General features: G+C 47.1%; 1 protein-coding gene across 4 annotated transcripts in view; it reads right to left on the reverse strand.

Moving 5' to 3' along the window:
• EYA2 (EYA transcriptional coactivator and phosphatase 2) overlaps positions 1-20,479 on the reverse strand; it is a 266,177-nt gene that overhangs the window by 141,800 nt on the left and 103,898 nt on the right. For all 4 annotated transcript variants that reach the window (XM_023251154.2, XM_023251153.2, XM_023251155.2 and 1 more), the window contains one exon: positions 12,581-12,697. In XM_023251154.2, the coding sequence (XP_023106922.1) occupies positions 12,581-12,697 (117 nt within the window). The remainder of the gene's footprint in view (positions 1-12,580; positions 12,698-20,479) is intronic.

The following is a 20,479-nucleotide window of genomic DNA, read 5'->3' on the forward strand; positions in this document are numbered from 1 at the left end:
TTTGCCCTGAAAACCCCTCTTGCGGTGGGGGCAGGAAGAGAAGGCAGTGGAACACCTCCAAAACAGAAAAATAAAACAATGTTCCGAGCTTTCAACTTTTCCACTTTTGCGTGTCTCAAAAAAACCCGATGATCTCAGTCAGCTTGGGCTGTTACAACAAAACACCCATAAACCGGGTGGTTTAAGCAGCAGACGCGTATCTCTCCCACTACCGGAGGCGGAGGAGTCCAGACTAGGACTGGACTGACTAGGTTCCTCACGAGGGCCCTCCTCCCGGCCTACAGACGGCCGCCTTCTCGCCCTCACACGGCCTTTCCTCGGGGGGTGCGCTCGAGGGGAGAGAGAGAGACAGGTCTCTCTCTTCCTCTTACAGGACACCAGACTCATCAGGGGGGCCCCGTCCTCATGGCCTCATCTCACCCTAACTGCAGGCCACGGGCGGCATCTCCAAATACTGTCGCACTGGGGTTAGAGCTTCAATAGATGGATTTTAGTGGGATGCAAGTGTTCGTTCTGGAACACCTGCTAACTGCCTTCCCCGGACCCCCTCATTAACCAGGAGAGTTGCCTTTTAATGATCTCTTATAGTTGTGCCACCTGACATGGTGGCCACCGGCCACATTTACGGTTGCTATAACTACGAGCAAACAACAGAAACGTGTCATTGCTTCAGCTGTTTTGGCCAATGCTCAACAGCCCCATGTGGCTCGTGGCCACCATATTGGGCAGCACAGACATCCAACCCTTTCCTATCATCGCAGGAAGCCTATAGGTCAGCACGGCCTTCATGAATTGTTTTTTTTTTTTTAAAGTTTATTTTGAGAGAGAGAGAGACAGAGAGAGCAAGAAGGGGAGGGGCAGAGAGAGATAGAGAGAGAGAATCCCAAGCAGGCTCCAAGCTGTCAGCACAGAGCCCCACGCGAAGATCGAACTCACGAACCGTGAGATCGTGACCTGAACCAAAACCAAGAGTCGGACGCTTAACGGACTGAGCCACCCAGGCGCCCCTTTGTGAACTGTGGATGATGAAACTCCCTTCTGGCCCCCAAAACTAGTGGGTCATCTCCAGCGACTTTTGGAGATGGGGGTGACTAAATAAATCTTGTTCCGTGGTCAGAGGAAAAGACTGCCCATTTAAACTCCGTACGTCCTAAATCTGGAAGGCGTCAGCACAAGCAGGAAGTGGCAGGCCCGCCAAACCCCGTGAAGGTGACGAGAAGGTGACTGCCAGGGTGGAGGGGCCGCATGGCGCAAGAACGCTGACGTGTATCGGGAAACCTCACCCACTTTGTCGTGTGCAGGAAAGTTGCTGATTCACACCAGGAAACCCGACCTCGGGCCAGGAACCCATGGATGCCAAGCCTGGCCCCTGTCTCGACTGACAGAGTGAGACCAGGCAGACTTGGAGACTGGCTGGGCCGGGACAGCCTATTGCCAAGAAGAAATGCGGAAATTACCCCACTTCGCCAGGAGGAGGCCACTGGGCTCCAAGGCAGCTGTGGCCGTGCCCATCACTTGAGTCCTCCGGGAAATGCCTCACTGATGAAACAGGCCAGAAGTGGGCATGGAAGGGGGTGAGATCTTCCTGGCTCCCCAAGTCACCACCTGGTTGGGGATTTTCTCTGAGCACCCGGGGTTCAGTTAAGAAACTATGGAAACAGATTGCAAGATGGAGTCATGAAGACCAGCCTTATACATGTTCGTCTGCTTCACAAAGTATTTTAAAGAGAGTGTTTAAATCGGTTTGCCCAAGGGGCGCCTGGGTGGCTGGGTGGGTTGTGTCCGCCTTCGGCTCAGGTCATGATCTCGCGGTCCGTGAGTTCGAGCCCCGCGATGGGCTCTGCGCTGACAGCTCAGAGCCTGGGGCCTGCTTTGGATTCTGCCTCCCTTTCTCTCTATCCCTCCCTCACTCACGCTCTGTTTTCTCCGTCTCTCAAAATAAATCAGTTTGCCCACAATGAAAAAGATTTCACAGTCAAATCCAGCTATAGGGATTACCCTGAAAATGGAAAGATTTAGCCTCCCCGGCGTCCCATTCTCGTGTGGCAGCAACGGGCGAAAGCCGAGTAATACCCACACCCCTGCCAGACGGGCATGTAGTTTTCAGCTTGCCCTCGGCCGGACCGCTCACCACTCCCTGCAACATTACAACTAACTCACTTCTCTCTTTCATTGAGAAGAATCACCTCCCGGAGCAGGCTCAATGCACAGAACCGCAGAATCATTTGCAAAGAGTAACAACCTGTGTGTCTATGATTTGCGATGTAAATGTTTTTCAGTTTGCCACTTGTTTTCTGTTTTGTTTGTTTTTGTTTTGACTTTATTTCTGGTGTTCTTTGCCATGCCCCCCTCCCCCGCCAACCAATCTGTAGTTAAACTTGCTGTCTTTTCCTTGATGGCTAGCTTCTAAGTCACAGTGAGAAAAGCCTTTTCTACTCCAGAGTTATACAAATTTTGCTTATTGTCATTCTAGTTCTTTCATGATTTGACTTCTGACATTTAAACTGCTGATCCAGTAAAGAAGATGTGGTATCTATACACAATGGAGTATTACTTGGCAATCAAAAAGAAGGAAATCTTGCCATTTGCAACTACGTGGATGGAACTGGAGGGGATTAGGCTAAGTGAAATTAGTCAGTCAGAGAAAGACAAAAGTCATATGACTTCACTCATATGAGGTCTTTAAGAGACAAAACAGACGAACATAAGGGAAGGGAAACAAACATAATATAAAAACAGGGAGGCGGACAAAGCAGAAGAGACTCATAAATATGGAGAACAAACTGAGGGTTACTGGAGGGGTTGTGGGAGGGAGCATGGTCTAAATGGGTGAGGGCATTAAGGAATCTACCCCTGAAATCATTGTTTCACTATATGCTAACTAACTTGGATGTAAATTAAAGAAATAAAAACAAAACAAAACAAAAAACTGTTGATACAGGAGAGGAGGTGGTGGGGGGATGGGCTAGATGGGGGATGGGCATTAAGGAGGGCACTCGTGGGGGTGAGCACTGGGTGTCGTATGTAAGTGATGAATCACTAAATTCTACTCCTGAAACCGATTATTACGCTATATGTTAACTAACTAGAATTTCAATAAAGTTTTGAAGGAAAAAAATAAACTGCTAATCCATTTGGATTTTTTTCGTGATATGCAGTAAAAGGACTGTTCCAAAACCATTCACTGAATACTGCGTCTTTCCCCACTGACATGCCATCTGCCCCATGTACAAAATTCCTAGATACGCTTTGTCTCTTTCTGGATGGCACGCTCTCCTCAATCAGTTTACACATACACCCAAAACAAGCTGTTTTGGTTACTAAGGTTTTATCATATGCTTAAATATTAGTATGCCGGGCGCCACAGCACTCCTCTCTTGTACGATGTCTCAAATCTAATCTCCTAGTTCACAGAAAAGTAACCACAAATCGGCTAAAGATTTGAAAAGAGGCTCAACCTCGTAAGACACACAAATTAGTATTATGCCAAGAAACCGCTTTTCATGCATAGGATTGGAAAAAATGCCCAATAACTAGATGACACTGGGTTGGCCAGATCGGCACTCTCACACACTGCTGGCGGGCGTTTAGACTGGTAGGATCCCTACGGAAGGTAGCTTGGAAAATCCACCAATTTTTAAAAATGGGACTTTCCCCTCAACCCCGAATTCTTCTTCTGCACAACCTACCCTTCAGATGTCCTTGCAGAAAAACGAAATGATACACATTTAGGATTATTCATAGCCATACTGGTGGTAATTGTAGACACCCAATGAGGAACTGATTAAATGATTTACAGCACATCATTCGAAAGAATGATAGGCACCTGTGAAGAAAAAGAGGAAGCCCTTTCTATACACGGACTTGCAAAGTTCTTCAATATCTGTTGCTAATGAAGAAAGCAAAGTGCAGAAGACAGTGTATGTATGTTACCTATGAAAATAAGACTAAATGCAAGTGTTACTGCCATAATGTGACAAAGCCTTCCTGAGAGGCTGTGTGTTGTGCAAAATTGTTCACTGAAATAATGGGGCTTATGGGAAAAAGTAGGGTTATGGCAGACTGCTCAAAAGCAACACAACTTTGTAACCAAAGCACTGACAAAAGCAAGAATAATAATAATCTCAATAAAAAAGAGTAATAGAGAAGTGCTACAATAAATAGAGGACTTAGGTTTAAAAAAGAGGTGAAATTATCTTGACAGAAGGGGGTATAAAGACACTGGAAGTGTTGAACTATGGAAACCAGGGCAAAATGCACCAAATATTGGGGAAATTGCAAAAGAAATTCTTCAAAAACAGAGCATGCGGCCAAACTGAAGTCAGACGAAGAACAAAGGGCACCAGGGACAGAACTGTGTTCCTAGAAGCTTGTTGTCTTTACCAGTGTTACGTATTTTGCATTCACCTGCTGTTACCATATGTGCTGAGGAAAAGTGCAAACAAACCAATATGGTTGTACATGCACTTCTGGCCAAGACTGGGTCATGGGGACTAGATTTACCTTCCCACGTGAAATAGTTAAAAAACTAGATTCCCAAGACATCAGACATCAGATAATGAGTGACTGCAATCTTTGAGAGAAAGGAAACGAAGAATGAGCCACATGATTGCCCCATTGTGGCCGGTTTCCAGGAAGGGGCGCCCAGACGGTGCCCAGTGGTCTTTCTAAGCTGAACAGATGGAACTGCAAGTCCAGGGAAGCCTAATGGGTAGGATTCACAGAGTAGAGTTCCAGAAAAAAGAACTGCACTGTGAGAGTGCTCCAGAGATTTGTGGACATTTCCCCTAGGGTGTCCACCAAGGCTGGAGGAGAACCACTTGAAAAGATTAGAAGGAACAATACCCAGAGCTCATAACAGAGTTTCAAATAGTTCTTATTCCTGCCAGCCAGAGTGGAAAACCTCATAATTCATGGGCATTGGGTAGAATACACAGAAAGCCTTCCTCAGTAGTGGGAAAATGTTGGTAGGTTAAGAGTGCCGTAGACCAAATGTTGCTCTGCTCTACCTAACAAAATTGAAAGCAAGACTAGAGAGGATCAAACTGTTTCCATGTAATTTAACCGCATCCCAGAACAGAGCTTAAGAATATTCATAGAAATATAAAAATGTCCAGCATCCAACAAGGTAAAATTCTCAATGTCGGGCATACAATCAGAACTTATGCACGCAAAGCATCAGGAAATATGACCTGTAATGAGGAGAAAAATCAGTGAAAAATAACCGAGAAACGACAGAGATGACAAAACTAATAGATAAGCATATTAAAATAGTTACTATAACTGTGTTCTGTCTGTTCAAGGAGCCACTAGAAAGACTGGGCATGTTAAATAGAGGCATGGAAGATTAAAAAAAATAGAGATCAAATATCTGAAGATGAAAAAAAATGCCCTGAGTATAATTAACAGCAGATCAGATACTATACAAGAAAAGGTTAGTGAACTTGAAGACATAGTGGGGAGGAACTACTTGAAGAAGTAATGGCCGAAACTTTTCCAAATGTGATAGAAACTATAAACTCACAGATTAAGAAGCTCAATGAATCCAAAGTCCTAGAACCATGAAAAAAACAGCACCAAGGCATCAAAAATGAAATTGTTTAAAACCAGTGATAAGGAGAAAATCTGAAAAGCAAATGAACCAATCCAACTTTAGAGTTATCATTTGAAAACAGAGTTGACATCGTTTCCTTACTTATGAAACATGAATGAATGACTTCTTGTCATAGAAATATGAAGTAGAATGGACTGTGTTCATGTTTGCTCATACTTGCAAAAAACCCCAATTCTGGATGGGCTCACAAGAACGTAGTTTAAATGGTTAACTGTTGAGGCTTTGGAAACTGAATGGATGTGCGACAAGGGTAGAAGAGAGATTTCTATAGATGTTTAAACTAGGTAAATACATAAACTGCTCAAAAAATAATATAAAGGAAGAGTAAGTTTAAATGTAACTTTTTTTATCACAAAAGAAAGGGAGGGGAATAGGAAATGATGGCTAATGTGCATGGGGCCCCATTCTGGGGTTATCATATAATGATTTACAAGAAATGTGTATTTGACCATTCAGATGACCAAAATATAATTCTCAGATAATACTGATCTTCAGCCACAGTTCCTGAAAAAACATTCAGATCCATTAATGTGAAACGGGTGTTGTGTTATTAATCGAGGCGACTTTTGGACCCACCCAAGGGTGAGAGCTGGCCGCCAGGAGGACCAACCACGTGATTAAAGAGTTGAAACTTTCAGTCCCACCCCGACCTCCAGGGAGCGACAGAGGGGGCTGGAAGTTGAATCAGACAAGGGCCAATGACTTAGTCAATCATTACTATATATAAAGCCTCCATAAAAACCCAAGACAGTAGCTTTTTGACCTTGTCAGAGAGCTCCTATGCCTGGGGAACTAGAATCCTCTTATGTGCCATTGAGCCAGGCCCCAAGCTTCATGAGGACCGAAGCTCCTTTGTTCAGAAATTTGCCTTTTGTATCTTTTCAACTGGCTTTTGATTCATATCCTTTGATAAGCTGGTAAATGTAAGTAAGTGTCTCCCTGAGTTCTGTGAGCCTCTCTAGCAAAGTAATCAAACCCAAGGAGGGGTCATTGGAAGTTCCAGTCTGTAGCCGGTCGGTCAGAAGGACAGGTAACAGTCTGGGCTCGTGACTGGCATCTGAAGGGAGGGTGGGGCAGTCTTGTAGGACCGAACCCTTGACCTGTGGAATCTGATGCTGTCTCCAGGTAGACAGTGTCAGAATTGACTTGAATTCTTGGATGCCATGCTGGTGTCCAAGAATCGCTTGGTGTTGTTGGGCGGGGGGACTCCCCTGTTGGAATTGGGTCCAGGAACCTTACAAAAGGTGTAACGAGGGGTGCCTGAGTGGCTCAGTTGGCTAAGCGTCCAACTTTGGCTCAGGTCACGGTCTCACAATTCGTGAGTTCGAGCCCTGCATCAGGTTCTGTGCTGACATCTCAGAGCCTGGAGCCTGCTTCAGATTCCGTGTCTCCCTCTCTCTCTCTCTGCCCCTCCCCTGCTCACTCGCTCTCTCTCAAAAACAAATAAACATTAAAAAAAAAGGTGTAATGAAAATGTGGAATTAAGAGAGTGGGGAGGGTTGCCCAACTTTGTGAATATAGTAAAAGCTCTGCATTGTTTACTTTAAAAGGGTGAACTTTATGGTATGTGAATTGTATCTCAGCAAAAATAAAATACAGAAAAGAAGAACACATTCATGTTCATCATTTTTTTTTTTTAATTGGAGAATCACACAATTTTACCAGAAAGGGTTCTAAGGCCCATCACGCCCAGGACTTCCTGCTGAGAACAGAGCAGTCTTTTGTGAGAAGGTCCCTATCCAGATCTACCCAGAAAGACTGGCTACTGAATTCCACTCCTGAAGAGCCACGAGGTGCATCGGGCTGCAAAGGGTCTGAGAAGTCCTGCAGCAAAGACATCTACTTAATTTTGTGCTGCACACTATTTACCAAATGTATTTGATGCAGCTGACCATGAACTTTTCCAACCTCTCTATCTTTTCAGTGAGCATCTGTGAGCACCAGAGCTGTGAGATACAGATCTTGAGAGTTCAATGGCTTGTCCAAAGTCACACAGCTTTCTGGTGCCAGAAACTGCTAGGTTTCACAAGTCCAACACAAACCGGTCCCTGAAGTCTCTGGCTGAGATCACTGGCTTCCAGACCCTTCTGCTAGGCTTTTAATTCTCCCCCTCATCCCCGAATCACATGCTTCCATGTTCCTGAATGGCTCATGTTGGGTTCTGAGCTTCAGTATTAACGTTCCCTGGTCTTTGGTGAATACAGAAGGAATACAGAAGGAACTGAAGAGATCTATTTTCAAGTCCCCGTATAAGGCAGATTTTTACCAGAAGGGGAGTTTATGCTGATGTGGAAGACTCAACAGTCTCAAATTAGTATTCCTCTTTTCTTCTACCAGGACTCCTTAATAAAACTGAGAATTCAGGAAACACAGGTGAACTTGGGAAGAACACAGACCGTCAGACCTGAAGTTAAGATAGCAATTCCGTTGTCTCTGGAACCCTCGCAGCTGAAATTCCCTGTATAACGTTTGAACTTAACTACCACAGAATACACTTGTCATGATGGACACAAATAAAATAAAACGATAAAAAGAGAACTTCACTGCTCACAGTCTATGCTGCCTCACCAATAACAGTCAATTAACACGTACTTTGGGTGTCCTATATACTACATACTGTGTTCTCACAATAAAGTAAGCTAAGAAAAGAAAATGTTGTTAAGAAAATCATACGGAACAGGTAATACATTCACAGGACTCTGCTGGATTTATTGAAAAAAAATTTGCACGTAAGCGGACCCACCCGCGCAGTTCAAATCCCTACTGTTCAAGGGGTCAACGGTAACAACAGCTAACATTGGTAGAGCACTTAGTTTGTGCCAGGCGCTGCTCTAAATACTTCACACACACACACACACACACACACACACACACACACACACACACAAAGAGTTCAGCTCATTTAATTATCATAGTATGCCATGCATCAGTATTATCACTACCCAATGTTAGAGGGGAAGAATGCTGGCTCAGTGCCACATGCTGGAACACTGCAAAGTTCACTTTGCCTGACTTCAGGGTTACCGATGTTAACACCTATGTTACAAAACCAACAGCAGGAATGAGAAAAAGAGCACCCAGCCTTACGGACCTCATCTGACGTGCCCAGGAATCATTCCATTTCGTCCCCCCGAGAGCCCCTTGAGGTCCTCTCCCTTGCTAGGATGCCAGTTCCCAGGTGAGGAAACCGAGGCACAGGAAGTCAAGTGCCTCATTCAAATCATGGGGTGTGTGGTCTGGGGCTCTCAGTCCCTCCACGGCACCAGCAAGTTCTTATAATACACGCTCAAGATGTTTTCTTTTTAATCTTTGGAGCCGTTTCTGTGAGTAGCAGTGTTTCAGCAGGAGAAGCAAAAAGAAACACAACAACAAAAATCAAAGCCATGAGAAACACATTTCAGTTATAAAAACTCTTGGGTAAACTTAAAAAAAAGAAAATAAACAAGCGAAGGCTGACGAGTGCTGTGAACTTTTCTCTCTTATGTTTATTATACATTTGGTGGAGGGGCAGTGTTATCCAAACAGATACAGATCTCAGACCAGAGCTTTGAGGGGTGATGACCCCGCTGAGGTTTCTGGAAGTTTATGAGAGTAGGTAGAGGACCTAGAGGGAGGCATCCGGCTTATCTAATGCTTGCTCTGTGACCCTACACAAGCCATTCTGTGGCAGTGCCTCAGTTTACTCATCTGCAAAGTGATGGGGTGGTTGGTCCCTGCTTGGGTTCTTTCTGCTTTGACGAAATTATGATTTTAATTCCTAGCGAGGAAAAAGACTCATCCCAGATTCGCCACACGGACCAATTTCACTCTGAGTGTTTTCAGACCCTCTCTTCATTCCCTTCCTCATCTGAAAAGCTAAGCTGAACTGACGTCTTCCATTCTGAAACGCACACGGAGTAGTTTCAGAGTTTATTTCTCCTCTGGAACAACTTGAAAAAAGAAAAAAGTTAATAGGAAGCACATGGGCATGGTGTGTGAGCGTTCTGTGTGTTTGTGTTTGAAAAAAATACTTACGGAGGAATATGTCAGGCTTGCAGAATGCCTGGGCTGTTTCAAGAGCAGTTTATGGCCATTAGCATGAGACTGAAGGCAGTTAATTGGGACAAAGTCCAGCTGCTGTCGCAGCCCTTCTGACATCTGGGCCACAAGGACGGTAAGAAAATAACCTGGATTATTCCCATGGTTGGGTGGGAACAGAGCAGATGTTTTTCGACTCGTGAAGGGCTGGTGGGGATTGAGGTGGCGAGGCAGGGTTTAGGCAAGTGCTCATCCATGGAGAATTGTCTTCTAGAGGGTTCTACAAGAGTGGGGAGGGCAGGATGGTGTGGGGGTTGCATGCCTGGGCTCTGCAGTGAAACGGCCTGGCTTCAGATCCCACCGCCATACTTGGGCAAGTTACTTTACCAATGTGTGCCTCAGCTTCTCCATCTGTAAGATGGGGATGATGATAGACCGTAGGTCACAGGGCTATTGGGAGGATTAAGGGGAATGGCGTATGGTATACACATAGCTTAGGATGCTATTTGGAATCCTGAAAGAGTCCAGGAAATGGCACTTGGAGGAAACAGCACAGGCTCCGGAATCCCAGAAATCCGAGTCCGAATGCCAGCTCTGAATACTTACTGGCTGTGTGATATTGAGTAAATCACTTCCCCTCTCCGGGCCTCGTTTTGGACCAGAGAAGAAATGACATATTCTATATGTCCCGGCTTGGGGCGGGGGTGGGTCCCCTCTTTGCATTCCAATCTCATCCCCTTTACTCACTGCCCCCAGACTCATGCTTCTCCTTTGGGAGAACCTCCAGCTGCTCATGTGGCTTGCACCTTTCCATTACTCGGGTCTCCCTAACCATCTGGGTTATGTCAACCGTAGGCTACGCCCCTCATCACTGCCCATCACACTGCCCTGTCTCTGTCCTTCACAAGCTCTGTCAAAGTCTGTTAATAATCCGCTTATTCGTTAATTGATTCTTTGCCTTCTCTCTGAGGGGCTGTCACTGTTGCTGGCCATGTCTCCAGTGCCTAAAAGGGTGCCAGGCATAGAACTCGTACTCAATAATACACAGTGAAAGAATGACGGATGGAGAGCCACTCCTAACGTCACTGAATCCACTTATCTTCTGCGGGGGTGGGGAAAGATGTCAGAATGGGGGAGGGTGGACTGTGTTTGCGGTTCAACCTTCATGGCCTTAGAAGTCCTGAGGCAGTAGGTCTCATCTCCACTCGCAGAGCTAGTAAACACTGGCTTGAGAGTGACCCAAATGCAAGTTCAAGTTCAGCGTCTTCAGAAGCCTTTATTATCAGGACTGTTGCCATAATTTCACTTCCCACTTGAAGATGGGTCCCAGGAGCTTGCACCCTTCAGTGAGACTCAGAAGGCTGCCGTGGGGGGCCAGAGGCGAAAGCGGAAGCAGAGAAGAGCAAGGCTTTGGGGGTCAGCCTGGGGGATGGGATTCTGCCAGACCCCGAAGAGATTCGACACATTCTGTTTACTGCACTTGCAGTAAAATCTAAACTCCTTGCCCTGATGTCGGGCAAACCGATCATTCCCTCCATGCCTCAACTGCCTCACCTAGAAAATGGGAATAATACCAGCACCAACACTTTGCCATGAAGGTTGTATAAGACGATCCAGACAACATCGTGTGGCACGTGGCAAGTGTTTGGTGTTGGCTGATGGTGTCACCAACAAGCTCTGATACAGACCTTTACATGGGAGTTTTTCCAAGGGCTGGGCATTGATGCTCATCAGCCCCTTTCTCCACCCCCACCCCCCAAGATCATTTGCAGTCCCTTCGCCAGGTTTTTCTCTGAAAGGCTGCCCTTGATATGCATTTTTATTGTTTCTTTAATAAGACATTTACAAGACAAAGTGACAACACTTGCGAAGTTTTTTTTTTTTTTTAAAGAAAAGTATAATCGCTCATTAGCCCACAGACTTCCCATTACTCCTTTACTCTTGCATATTATTTTTCAAATCCTTGACGGTCATTTTTACCAGATTTCATGAAGGAAAAAAATACCAGGATGCGGATCCCCCACATGACTGCCACTAGCCCCTCTACTCCATGCTTCAGCCCCAATATGCTCCCAAGGGACTCTAAGAAGAGAAGGGGCCCTAGGAAGGTCAAAGAGTGGGCACAGAAGAATCCAGGAATCCAGTTACTTAGGGTATGTGGGGTGAAGTTACACACTGGAGTCTTCTGCCCCTTCTAAGGCCTCCGTAGGGTGATGCAGAGCCCCTGAACCTCCTGCCTGGAATACCAGCTTCTTTACTAGCCTGCCCCAAACTCCTACCACCGGGCATGTCTGAGTCTACAACGGACTCGCCTGTCCCGTCACACTTACCGAAGCCAACTCCTACCCACAGCCCTCAGGACCTTACATAATTTGGCTCTGTTCTCTCTCCAACACCCTCTCCTCCCACACCCCTTGAATCCTGCTCCAGCCTTGCTGGTCTCTGTTCTGTGCCTCAAACACATCAAGACATTGCCCTGCATACCGCTTTCGCACTGGCTGTTCCCGCGACCTGGAATGCTCTTCCTCCAGGCCTGTACATGGCTGAGTCTTCCTACCTCTTTGTGTCTCTGTCCCATGTCATCTCTTCAGAGTCTGCCCTGATGACCCCGTCTACAGTTGTATATCTCACCATTCCTGACCCTTAAATTGCTCATCACTCTCTACCCAAACTCCATGTCTATTTGCTTCACGGCACTCAACTTCTTCCAAAATTAGCTGGTTTATGCGTTGCCTTGTTTACTGTCAATCTCTCCCTCCTGCCATGCAATTGCCATAAGGGCAGATCTCATGTCTGTTCTCTTCTGTCCACCGCTCTAACTCCTGGAGATAGATTCTGGCACATAGTAGGCGCTCAATAAATCTGGCAAGCAAACGAATGAATGACGGGACACCTAAGTCAGGCAGTGCCTTGGAGGTGGACAGGAAGGGGCCGCAGCGCCACACTGACCGTGCATCTGGTAGGTGTACGGGCTCTGTCCAGTGGGTGGGGTGCTGAAGCTGGAGCCGTAGCTGAGGAATCCACTCTGGCTGGGGGAATGGTTCAGGCTATCTTCTGTCTTGATACCTTGGAAGGAGGAAAAAGAGGCACCGGGGACACATGATTAGGATGCTTCCTTGTCACCTGCAGAAGAGCGTCTGAACCAAGAGAGCACACAATTTTATCAGTTTCCAAATCAGGAGCTGCAAACCGGTGGCCTGTGAGGCACAGTTAGCCCATAAACGTATTTTGCTTGGCCTGCATATTTTTAAGGAAAATCTGGAATTAGTTGCTTTTGTTGAAAAACCAGGAGATTTCACCAAATAATCTGGACTTATGGCTTCATTTGAACAGCGAGATGGTCTAGCAACACCATGCCTGCATTCCCATGTGATGACACAGCCTATCCCCATAGGTTCCCTGGGGTCACTATAGATACTGCACTGTCTCTGAAACATAAATGTCTGCTTTCAGTGCTGTCTTTTCATTGCATTTGTACTCTTTTTTTTTCACATGCTAGGACCCTATCAAAAGTAGGAAAGGGAAAGGCAGGTCAAGAGGGACCCATATTGGGGCGCCTGGGTGGCTCAGTTGGTTAAGCATCTGACTTCGGCTCAGGTCATGATCTCGCGGTCTGTGGGTTCGAGCCCCGCATTGGGCTCTGTGCAACAGCTCAGAGCCTGGAGCCTGCTTCGGATTCTGTGTCTCCCTCTCTCTCTGCCCCTCCCCTGCTCATGCTCTGTCTCTCTCTGTCTCAAAAATAAATAAAAACATTTAAAAAATTAAAAAAAAAAAAAGAGGGACCCATATTTTGTACATGCCTCAAGCTTCCTGCCTGGCTCTGAGGGTAGTGAGTTTTCAACCCCTACTCTACAGAGTAGGGCCATGTGTGGTTAATGTCCATCAAGATTTGGGGTGAGTGTTAAATGAACCATCCTTCCTCTGTAAAGATGCCCATGCCACTTAATCCTAAGACACACTCTCCACTCTTCTTGTGGGAGGAACCTGCTTCTCCAAAGGCCACAGTTACAAATGTGTCGTTTGCTTCAGCCACAGTCTGACATGCTTCCCCAGAGCACAGGCACCGATTCCATGAGCAGCTGGCTGGAGAAGGGACTGTACGGAGGCAAGCGGCTTGATCCACCATCAGGAGCCCACAGGTTGTATTTTTATTGAAAACGTAATAAACTGTGCTTATCTCTGTCTACCTAACAGGTGTGAAACAGTATCTCCACGCTGTTTATGTTTACATCTCTTTACTTTTTTAAGCTTATTTACTTATTTTTGAGACAGAGCGAGCGAGCGAGAGAGCATAAGCAGGGGACGGGGCAGACAGGGAGAGAGAATCCCAAGAGAGGGAATCTGTGCTGTCTGTGCATAGCCCAGCGCGGGGCTCGATCTCATGAACTGTGAGATCATGACCTCAGCTGAAACCAAGAGTTGGACCCTTCACTGACTGAGCCCCCCTGGCGTCCCTGTTTATATCTCTTTAAAGGATATTTCTAGTTCTGGCTCCAGTTTTGTAACGGCAGTTCCTTCTTTTTCACCCACTCAGTCTCGCGAATGAAGACAATGCTTCCCAAACATGGAGGAGCAAAGGAAAAGAGAAGTGTCCCTGCTTTCTACCCCCAGGAAGCCCTCCCAGCACGGAGGATGGTCCACTGTTCTGAGCAACACACAAGATATCAAAGGATGCTGTAAGACAGACATGGGGAGTCTATTATATGCTCAGAGTATTGAGTTCTTTCTCCTGGTTCCTGAATTTCCAATGTCACCCACCATCAGATGCCAACACGTTCACTTCCTGTTGGGGAAGACTTCTGCTTCTTTAAGAGACTGAGATATTCTAGGGTAGACTGAAAAACATGACCAGGTTCTCTTGTCAAGAGGCAGAGTCCATGTTCGTACTTCTAGAGTCTCCACTGGCCTTGTAACTTGTTTCGACTGATAGAAGTGGCTGAGTGAGGGGAGTTCTGGAGACTAGCTGTCAAGTGCCTTTGAAGCTCCTACCTCTGCCCTCCTCTTTTTTTTTTTTTTTTTTATATTAGGCTCTGAGCCATCAGCCCAGAGCCCGACGCGGGGCTCGAACTCACGGACCGCGAGATCGTGACCTGGCTGAAGTCGGACGCCTAACCGACTGCGCCACCCAGGCGCCCCTCCTCTTTTTTTTTTTAAAGTCCATATATTTTGAGAGAGAGAGAGAGAGCACGAGTGGAGGAGAGGCAGAGAGAGAGAGAGAGAGAGGGAGAGAGAGGGAGAGAGAATCCCAAGCAGGTTCCGCGCAGTCAGCATGAGCCCAATGTGGGGCTTGATCTCACAAACCCTGAGATCATGACCTGAGCCTAAATCAAGACAGGGATGCTTAGCTGACTGAGCCACTCATGCGCCCCAACTCTGCCCTCCTGGAAACCTGACACCAGCATGCTGTGAGCAAGCACAGGATTAAAGGGCAGGTGGAGGGAGCCATGCCAGCCGACCTGCCAGCCAAATGCAGCTTCATGAGAGACCCCAGGGAGACCAGGAGAGAGTCTACCCAGCCAATCCACAGAAGCACCAGAAATAGTTTACCAGTGTTGTTTTAAGTGATTAAGTTTGGGGTATAAGAGATAAATGACGGACCCCTGGGTGGCTCAGTTGGTGAAGCGTCTGACTCGATTTTGGCTCAGGTCATGATCTCGTGGTTGTGAGATCGAGCCCTGCGTCAGGCTCTGTGCTGGGTGTGGAGCCTGCTAAGATTCTCTCTCAATCTCTGTCTCCCTCTCTCTCTCCCTCCCCGTCCCCTCTGCCCCTCCCCCCTCAAAAAATAAAAAAATAGATACATGAGTTGTGGCACAACCAAATAATGGAATATGGAATATTACACAGAGTGAAAATGAATGAACTATAGCCACAGGCACAAACAGGGATAAATTTCGTAAGACATAAGGGTGGGTAGAAAAAGCAAGTGTCAAAAGAATAGAGACTGAAAGAAACAACGTATACAAAGTTGTAAAACACGCAAAACAATACTCTACATAGGCCCATGGGCCAAATGGGACTTGATGCCTGTTTTTTGCAAATGAAGTTTTATGGGAACACAGACACATCCATTCGTTTATGGAGGATGGCTTCTTCTGCATTATAATGGAAGAGCTGCGTGACTGTGAAAGACTGTAGGGCCTGCAAAGCTGAAAACATTTACTATCAGGCTCTTCACAGAAAAACTTTGCTGACCCCTAGTCTACATAAAGAAATGCAGAGGGATGACAAACATCAACTCCAGGCATGTGGGTGTCTCTGAGAAGAAAGGGAGATGACCTTTTATGCTTTTTGTTTCTTACGTTGGATTCCAGCTCGTGGTATTTGTGGTGTTCGTCTTCATGCTTTTACCGATGTCTTAAATGTTGCGTAACAAATCGAGGAAAAAACATATTCAATACCGCTCACCTTCTTCCCTCTGGCTTGCTCAAATGTGTCACTTCCTTGAAGCTATTTGCACAAAAGTAAATAATGCTGCTTGCCAAGGAGCACTGAGAAAGCTTCCTAACAAGATTCAACAAGGTTTGTCCAGACAATGAGCAAACACTGCTTGCTCAGGCACAGGCACAGGTGAAGGAAAATGGCTTTTCATCCTACCTGTCATTGTTCAGTGACATGAACATTCCAGGTGTGTGCGGCAGCCTGGCAAGACCCTGCTGTCTTGATTGAGTATGTCCCTTGGGCCAGCCCTGTGAGCTGACCCCTTCGCAGAGATCAGGGGTTGGCCAATCACGGCCTGTGGACCAAGTCTGGCCCACTTCCTGTCTGTGTAAATAAAGCTTTATTGGAACACAGAGACACCTGTTAGTTTCCATAGCGTCCGGCTGCCTTCACACTATGGTGGTGGAGCTGAATGGCTGCGACAGGGACTCTAGGGTCCGCAGAGCCAGAAGGACCATCTGGACCTTTGCAGACAACGGTGGCCGACCTCTGACACAGACGGCCTCGTCTGTCTTCACAGTCATGGTGAGGAGACGGAGGAAACTGAAGGGGGCAGGGGGGGGGGTGAGCCCAGGACATATGTTTGTACCACCTGCCACGTTGTGTCTGGACACAGGGCCGGTTCTCTCTTTTATGCCGAAAAATAATACGGCTTCGGTTTCCCTGGCTGTCAGCCAGGTGGGGTAGCTTAGGTGGGATTATATCACAAGCCTTCTAGCACAGGAGGGACAGAGGGTTGGGAACAATGCCCACACCTGTGGGCCGAGGACTGTCACAGGCACTAGAGCTCAGTGATGAAGAGACTGGACTCCAGGGCCAGGCTACTTTGGGTCTGATGCCACCGACCAGCTGGGGGACCCTGAGCTGGTTCTTTACCCCCAAGGACACAGAACATTGAGGACTGAGGTGACGTCAGCTCAGCGACGGTGACTATTCCCAACGCCTGGCCTGTTGCCCCAACAGGACCCCCCACTCCTACCCCTAGAATCACCCCCCGTCTATTCAGTCGATGCACTGCCCTGCCCCGGGCCACCACCGTCACCCCGCACTCCTCCTCAGTCTCTGACCAGCCTGCCTGCTGCCTTCTTCCTTCCTTCCAATCCAAGCTCCCCACGGCGGCCGACGCGATCTTGGAAAAAAACCCAGACTGTAGCGTTTAGCCCTCTGCTTATAAACCTGCCAACGAGTTCCCGTTTCGCTCGGAATAAAACCCCAAATCCTTCCCAGGCCTCATGGCTCTGCCCGCCTCACCCACCTCATCCCTCACTGTGCTGTGGCTATTGGGCTCCTGGGACTCTCCAAATTCCTCCCATCTCGGGGCCTTCTGACTTCCAACGGGCGGCCCCCCTGCCTGGAGGCTGCCTCAGTTCTTAGGATGCTGAACCAGCTCTTTGTCTAAAAGGCCTCCCCGAAGCTGGAGCCTAGATGAAGCCTTCCTCCCGTTCTCCCTCACGACCGACTTCTCCTCCTCGTATCACAGAGCATAGTTCGAAACACGCGAAGATTTGTAAATCTTAAAATGTTTTTCTCCCTTTAGGCCAGGAGGTGCAAACTCAAACGTCTTTGGGAGACAGGCAGATAATTCAAGAGAGCCATGTGGGCTGGGTGGGGAGCATGACAAATTTAGGCTAACGGGCACAGCCTGACTCAGAGTCACCTATTCCTGACACAAAAAAGAATGTGGGTTCAGTGCTGCCGGATCATCTCTCTCTCTCTCTCTCTCTCTCTCTCTCTCTCTTTTGAAAGACATTAGAAATATAATTTTTTTTTTTAATTTTAGAGAACAAGTGTGAGGGGGGCACAGGGGTAGAGGTGGAGAGAATCTTTAAATTAAAAAAAAATGTTTTAATGTTTATTCTTGAAAGAGAGAGAGAGAGAGAGACAAAGCACGAGCAGGGGAGGGGCAGAAAGAGAGGGAGACACAGAGTTCGAAGCCGGTTTCAGGCTCTAAGCTGTCAGCACACAGCCCGATGTGGATCTCGAGCTCCCAAGCCGTGAGATCATGACCTGAGCCGAAGTCAGATGCTTAACCGACTGAGCCACCCAGGCACCCCAGAAATATAAATTTTTACATTAGCATTTCGCATTTTAAAATTGGCAATTAATTTATTTTTTGTAAATGTTTATTTTTTTTTAATGTTTATTTACTTTTGAGGGAGAGAGAGCATGCACACATGTGCGTGGGAGAATGTGCATGTGCGTGGGGGACGGGTAGAGAGAGAGGGAGAGAGAACCCCAAGCAAGGTACATTTGGCACAGATCCAGACATGGGGCTCAATCTCACGAGCATGAGATCATGACCTGAGCTGAAATCAAGTTAGACACTTCACCAACTGAGCCACCTAGGTGCTCCTAAAATTAGCAATTAATTTTTTTTTTAATTTTTTTTCAACGTTTTTTATTTATTTTTGGGACAGAGAGAGACAGAGCATGAACGGGGGAGGGGCAGAGAGAGAGGGAGACACAGAATCGGAAACAGGCTCCAGGCTCCGAGCCATCAGCCCAGAGCCCGACGCGGGGCTCGAACTCACGGACCGCGAGATCGTGACCTGGCTGAAGTCGGATGCTCAACCGACTGCGCCACCCAGGCGCCCCGCAATTAATTTTTTAAATGTTAAGCATGTTTTATAGGTTAAAAGAGATACCCACATTACCCACTGGCCTTTACTTTTCAGCCTCTGTTGCAGACTGTAAGCTCCACAGAGGGCCCATTCTGCTTTGTTGGCCTCTGTGTGCCTAGCACACGACCCAATGCTGAGTGAATGAATGAATGAATGAATGAACACAAGAACAGAGCAGAGGTAGAGAGGGAGAAAAGGAAGGGAAAAAAAGGAAAGACTCAGTCTCTGCCCTTGAGCCACACCATCGAGTTGGGAAGATGAGATGATACATTCATTTAACAGATGACGAAACCGAGGCCTGGGAAGGTCAGAGGCAGCTGGGCCCAGAAGCCAGGTCTCCTGACTACCTTTCCACCAGGCGTCTGTGGTTTCCTCCTCTGGGGACTACCTTGCCCTACATTCAGTTCGGTTCTCTTGGATGAGCTTGACCTGACTCGTGGTTCCATCGGTGGATATGTGGCCAAATGTGGCCATCCAGAGCATTCTATCTTCTCTGCCCCAGCGTCTCTGCCCCAGTGACTGGGAGTCCAGTCAGAGGAATCCCTGGGATGGTACAGGAAGTCCTGGACGAGAGAAGCTCTCTTTTGGGGGGAGGTACAGCTTGGAACTGTGAGGGCTGTCTTTGACACCACAGTGGGAAAGTCTCAGAATGAAGGTTAACCTTCCAAAGGAAAGCAGGAGACTGAGTCTTCATATCATCACTTGAGTACCTGGATTTAGCCCTGCCTGAAGCTCATACCCTAAGATCGTTCAGCTATGGTTTGCAGTCAACACCCTTACTTCCTTAAGCTAATTAGCACTGGATTTTCGTCATTTGCTACCAAAAGAGATTTGGGTTGACACATCAGTTAAGATGGGAAGGACTAGCATGAATATAAGCCATAGGCAATGTGATAGTTAATTTTATGTGTCACTCTCACTGGGCCACAAGTTGCCCAGACAGTTGGTTAGACATTATCTTGGGTATGTCTGTGTGAGAGTGTCTCTGAAGGAGACTAACATTTGAATCTGTAGACTGAATAAGCAGATTGCCCTCCCTAATGTGGGTGGGCCTCACCTAATCAAGTGAAGACCTGAATAGAACAAAAAGGCTAACTAAGTAAGAGGTGACTCCTTCTATCTGAGTGTTTGACCTGGCACATCAGTCTTTTGCTGTCTTCAGACTGGAGCTGAAAAGTCAGCCCTTCTTGGGTCTTGGGCCCGCCTACTTTTAGACCAGAATTTATACCATTACCCCTCCTTTTCTCTGGCCTTTGGACTCAAATTGGAATGACACCATGGGCTCTCTTGGGTCTCCAGCTAGCCAACCTCAGATCTTGTAACTTCCCAGCCTCCATAATTGGGGGAGCCAGTTCCTATCATCTCTCTGTCTCTCTCTCTCTCTCTCTCTCTCTCTCTGTCTCAATATATAGAGATATAGATATAGATATAGATATAGATATAGATATAGATATAGATATCTCCCTCCCATTGGTTCTGCCTCTCTGGAGAACCCTGACCCGTACCCAGATGGGGACAGGTGAGCGGTGGATGCTGGGCCAGGTTCACGGACTCTTTGGTTTGTAGCAATAAGGTTCTGACAGTCACGGTCTGTAGGTCTGTTGTTTTTGCCTTCCCGGCATCTGCTTACTTTCCTTCGCGAGAACCATCCCTCCCTCAGACACAATCCACACACTTCAGCCTCCTTATCTCTCTCATGTTCACCTTCCTGACTAGCTTGAAGCCTTGTCACGTGACCCAGTTTGGGCCAACGAGGGCTGCTAGGGATTCTGGTGGGGCCGCTGGGAAA

Source organism: Felis catus, chromosome A3 (assembly GCF_018350175.1).
Source record: "Felis catus isolate Fca126 chromosome A3, F.catus_Fca126_mat1.0, whole genome shotgun sequence".
Taxonomy (NCBI): domain Eukaryota; kingdom Metazoa; phylum Chordata; class Mammalia; order Carnivora; family Felidae; genus Felis; species Felis catus.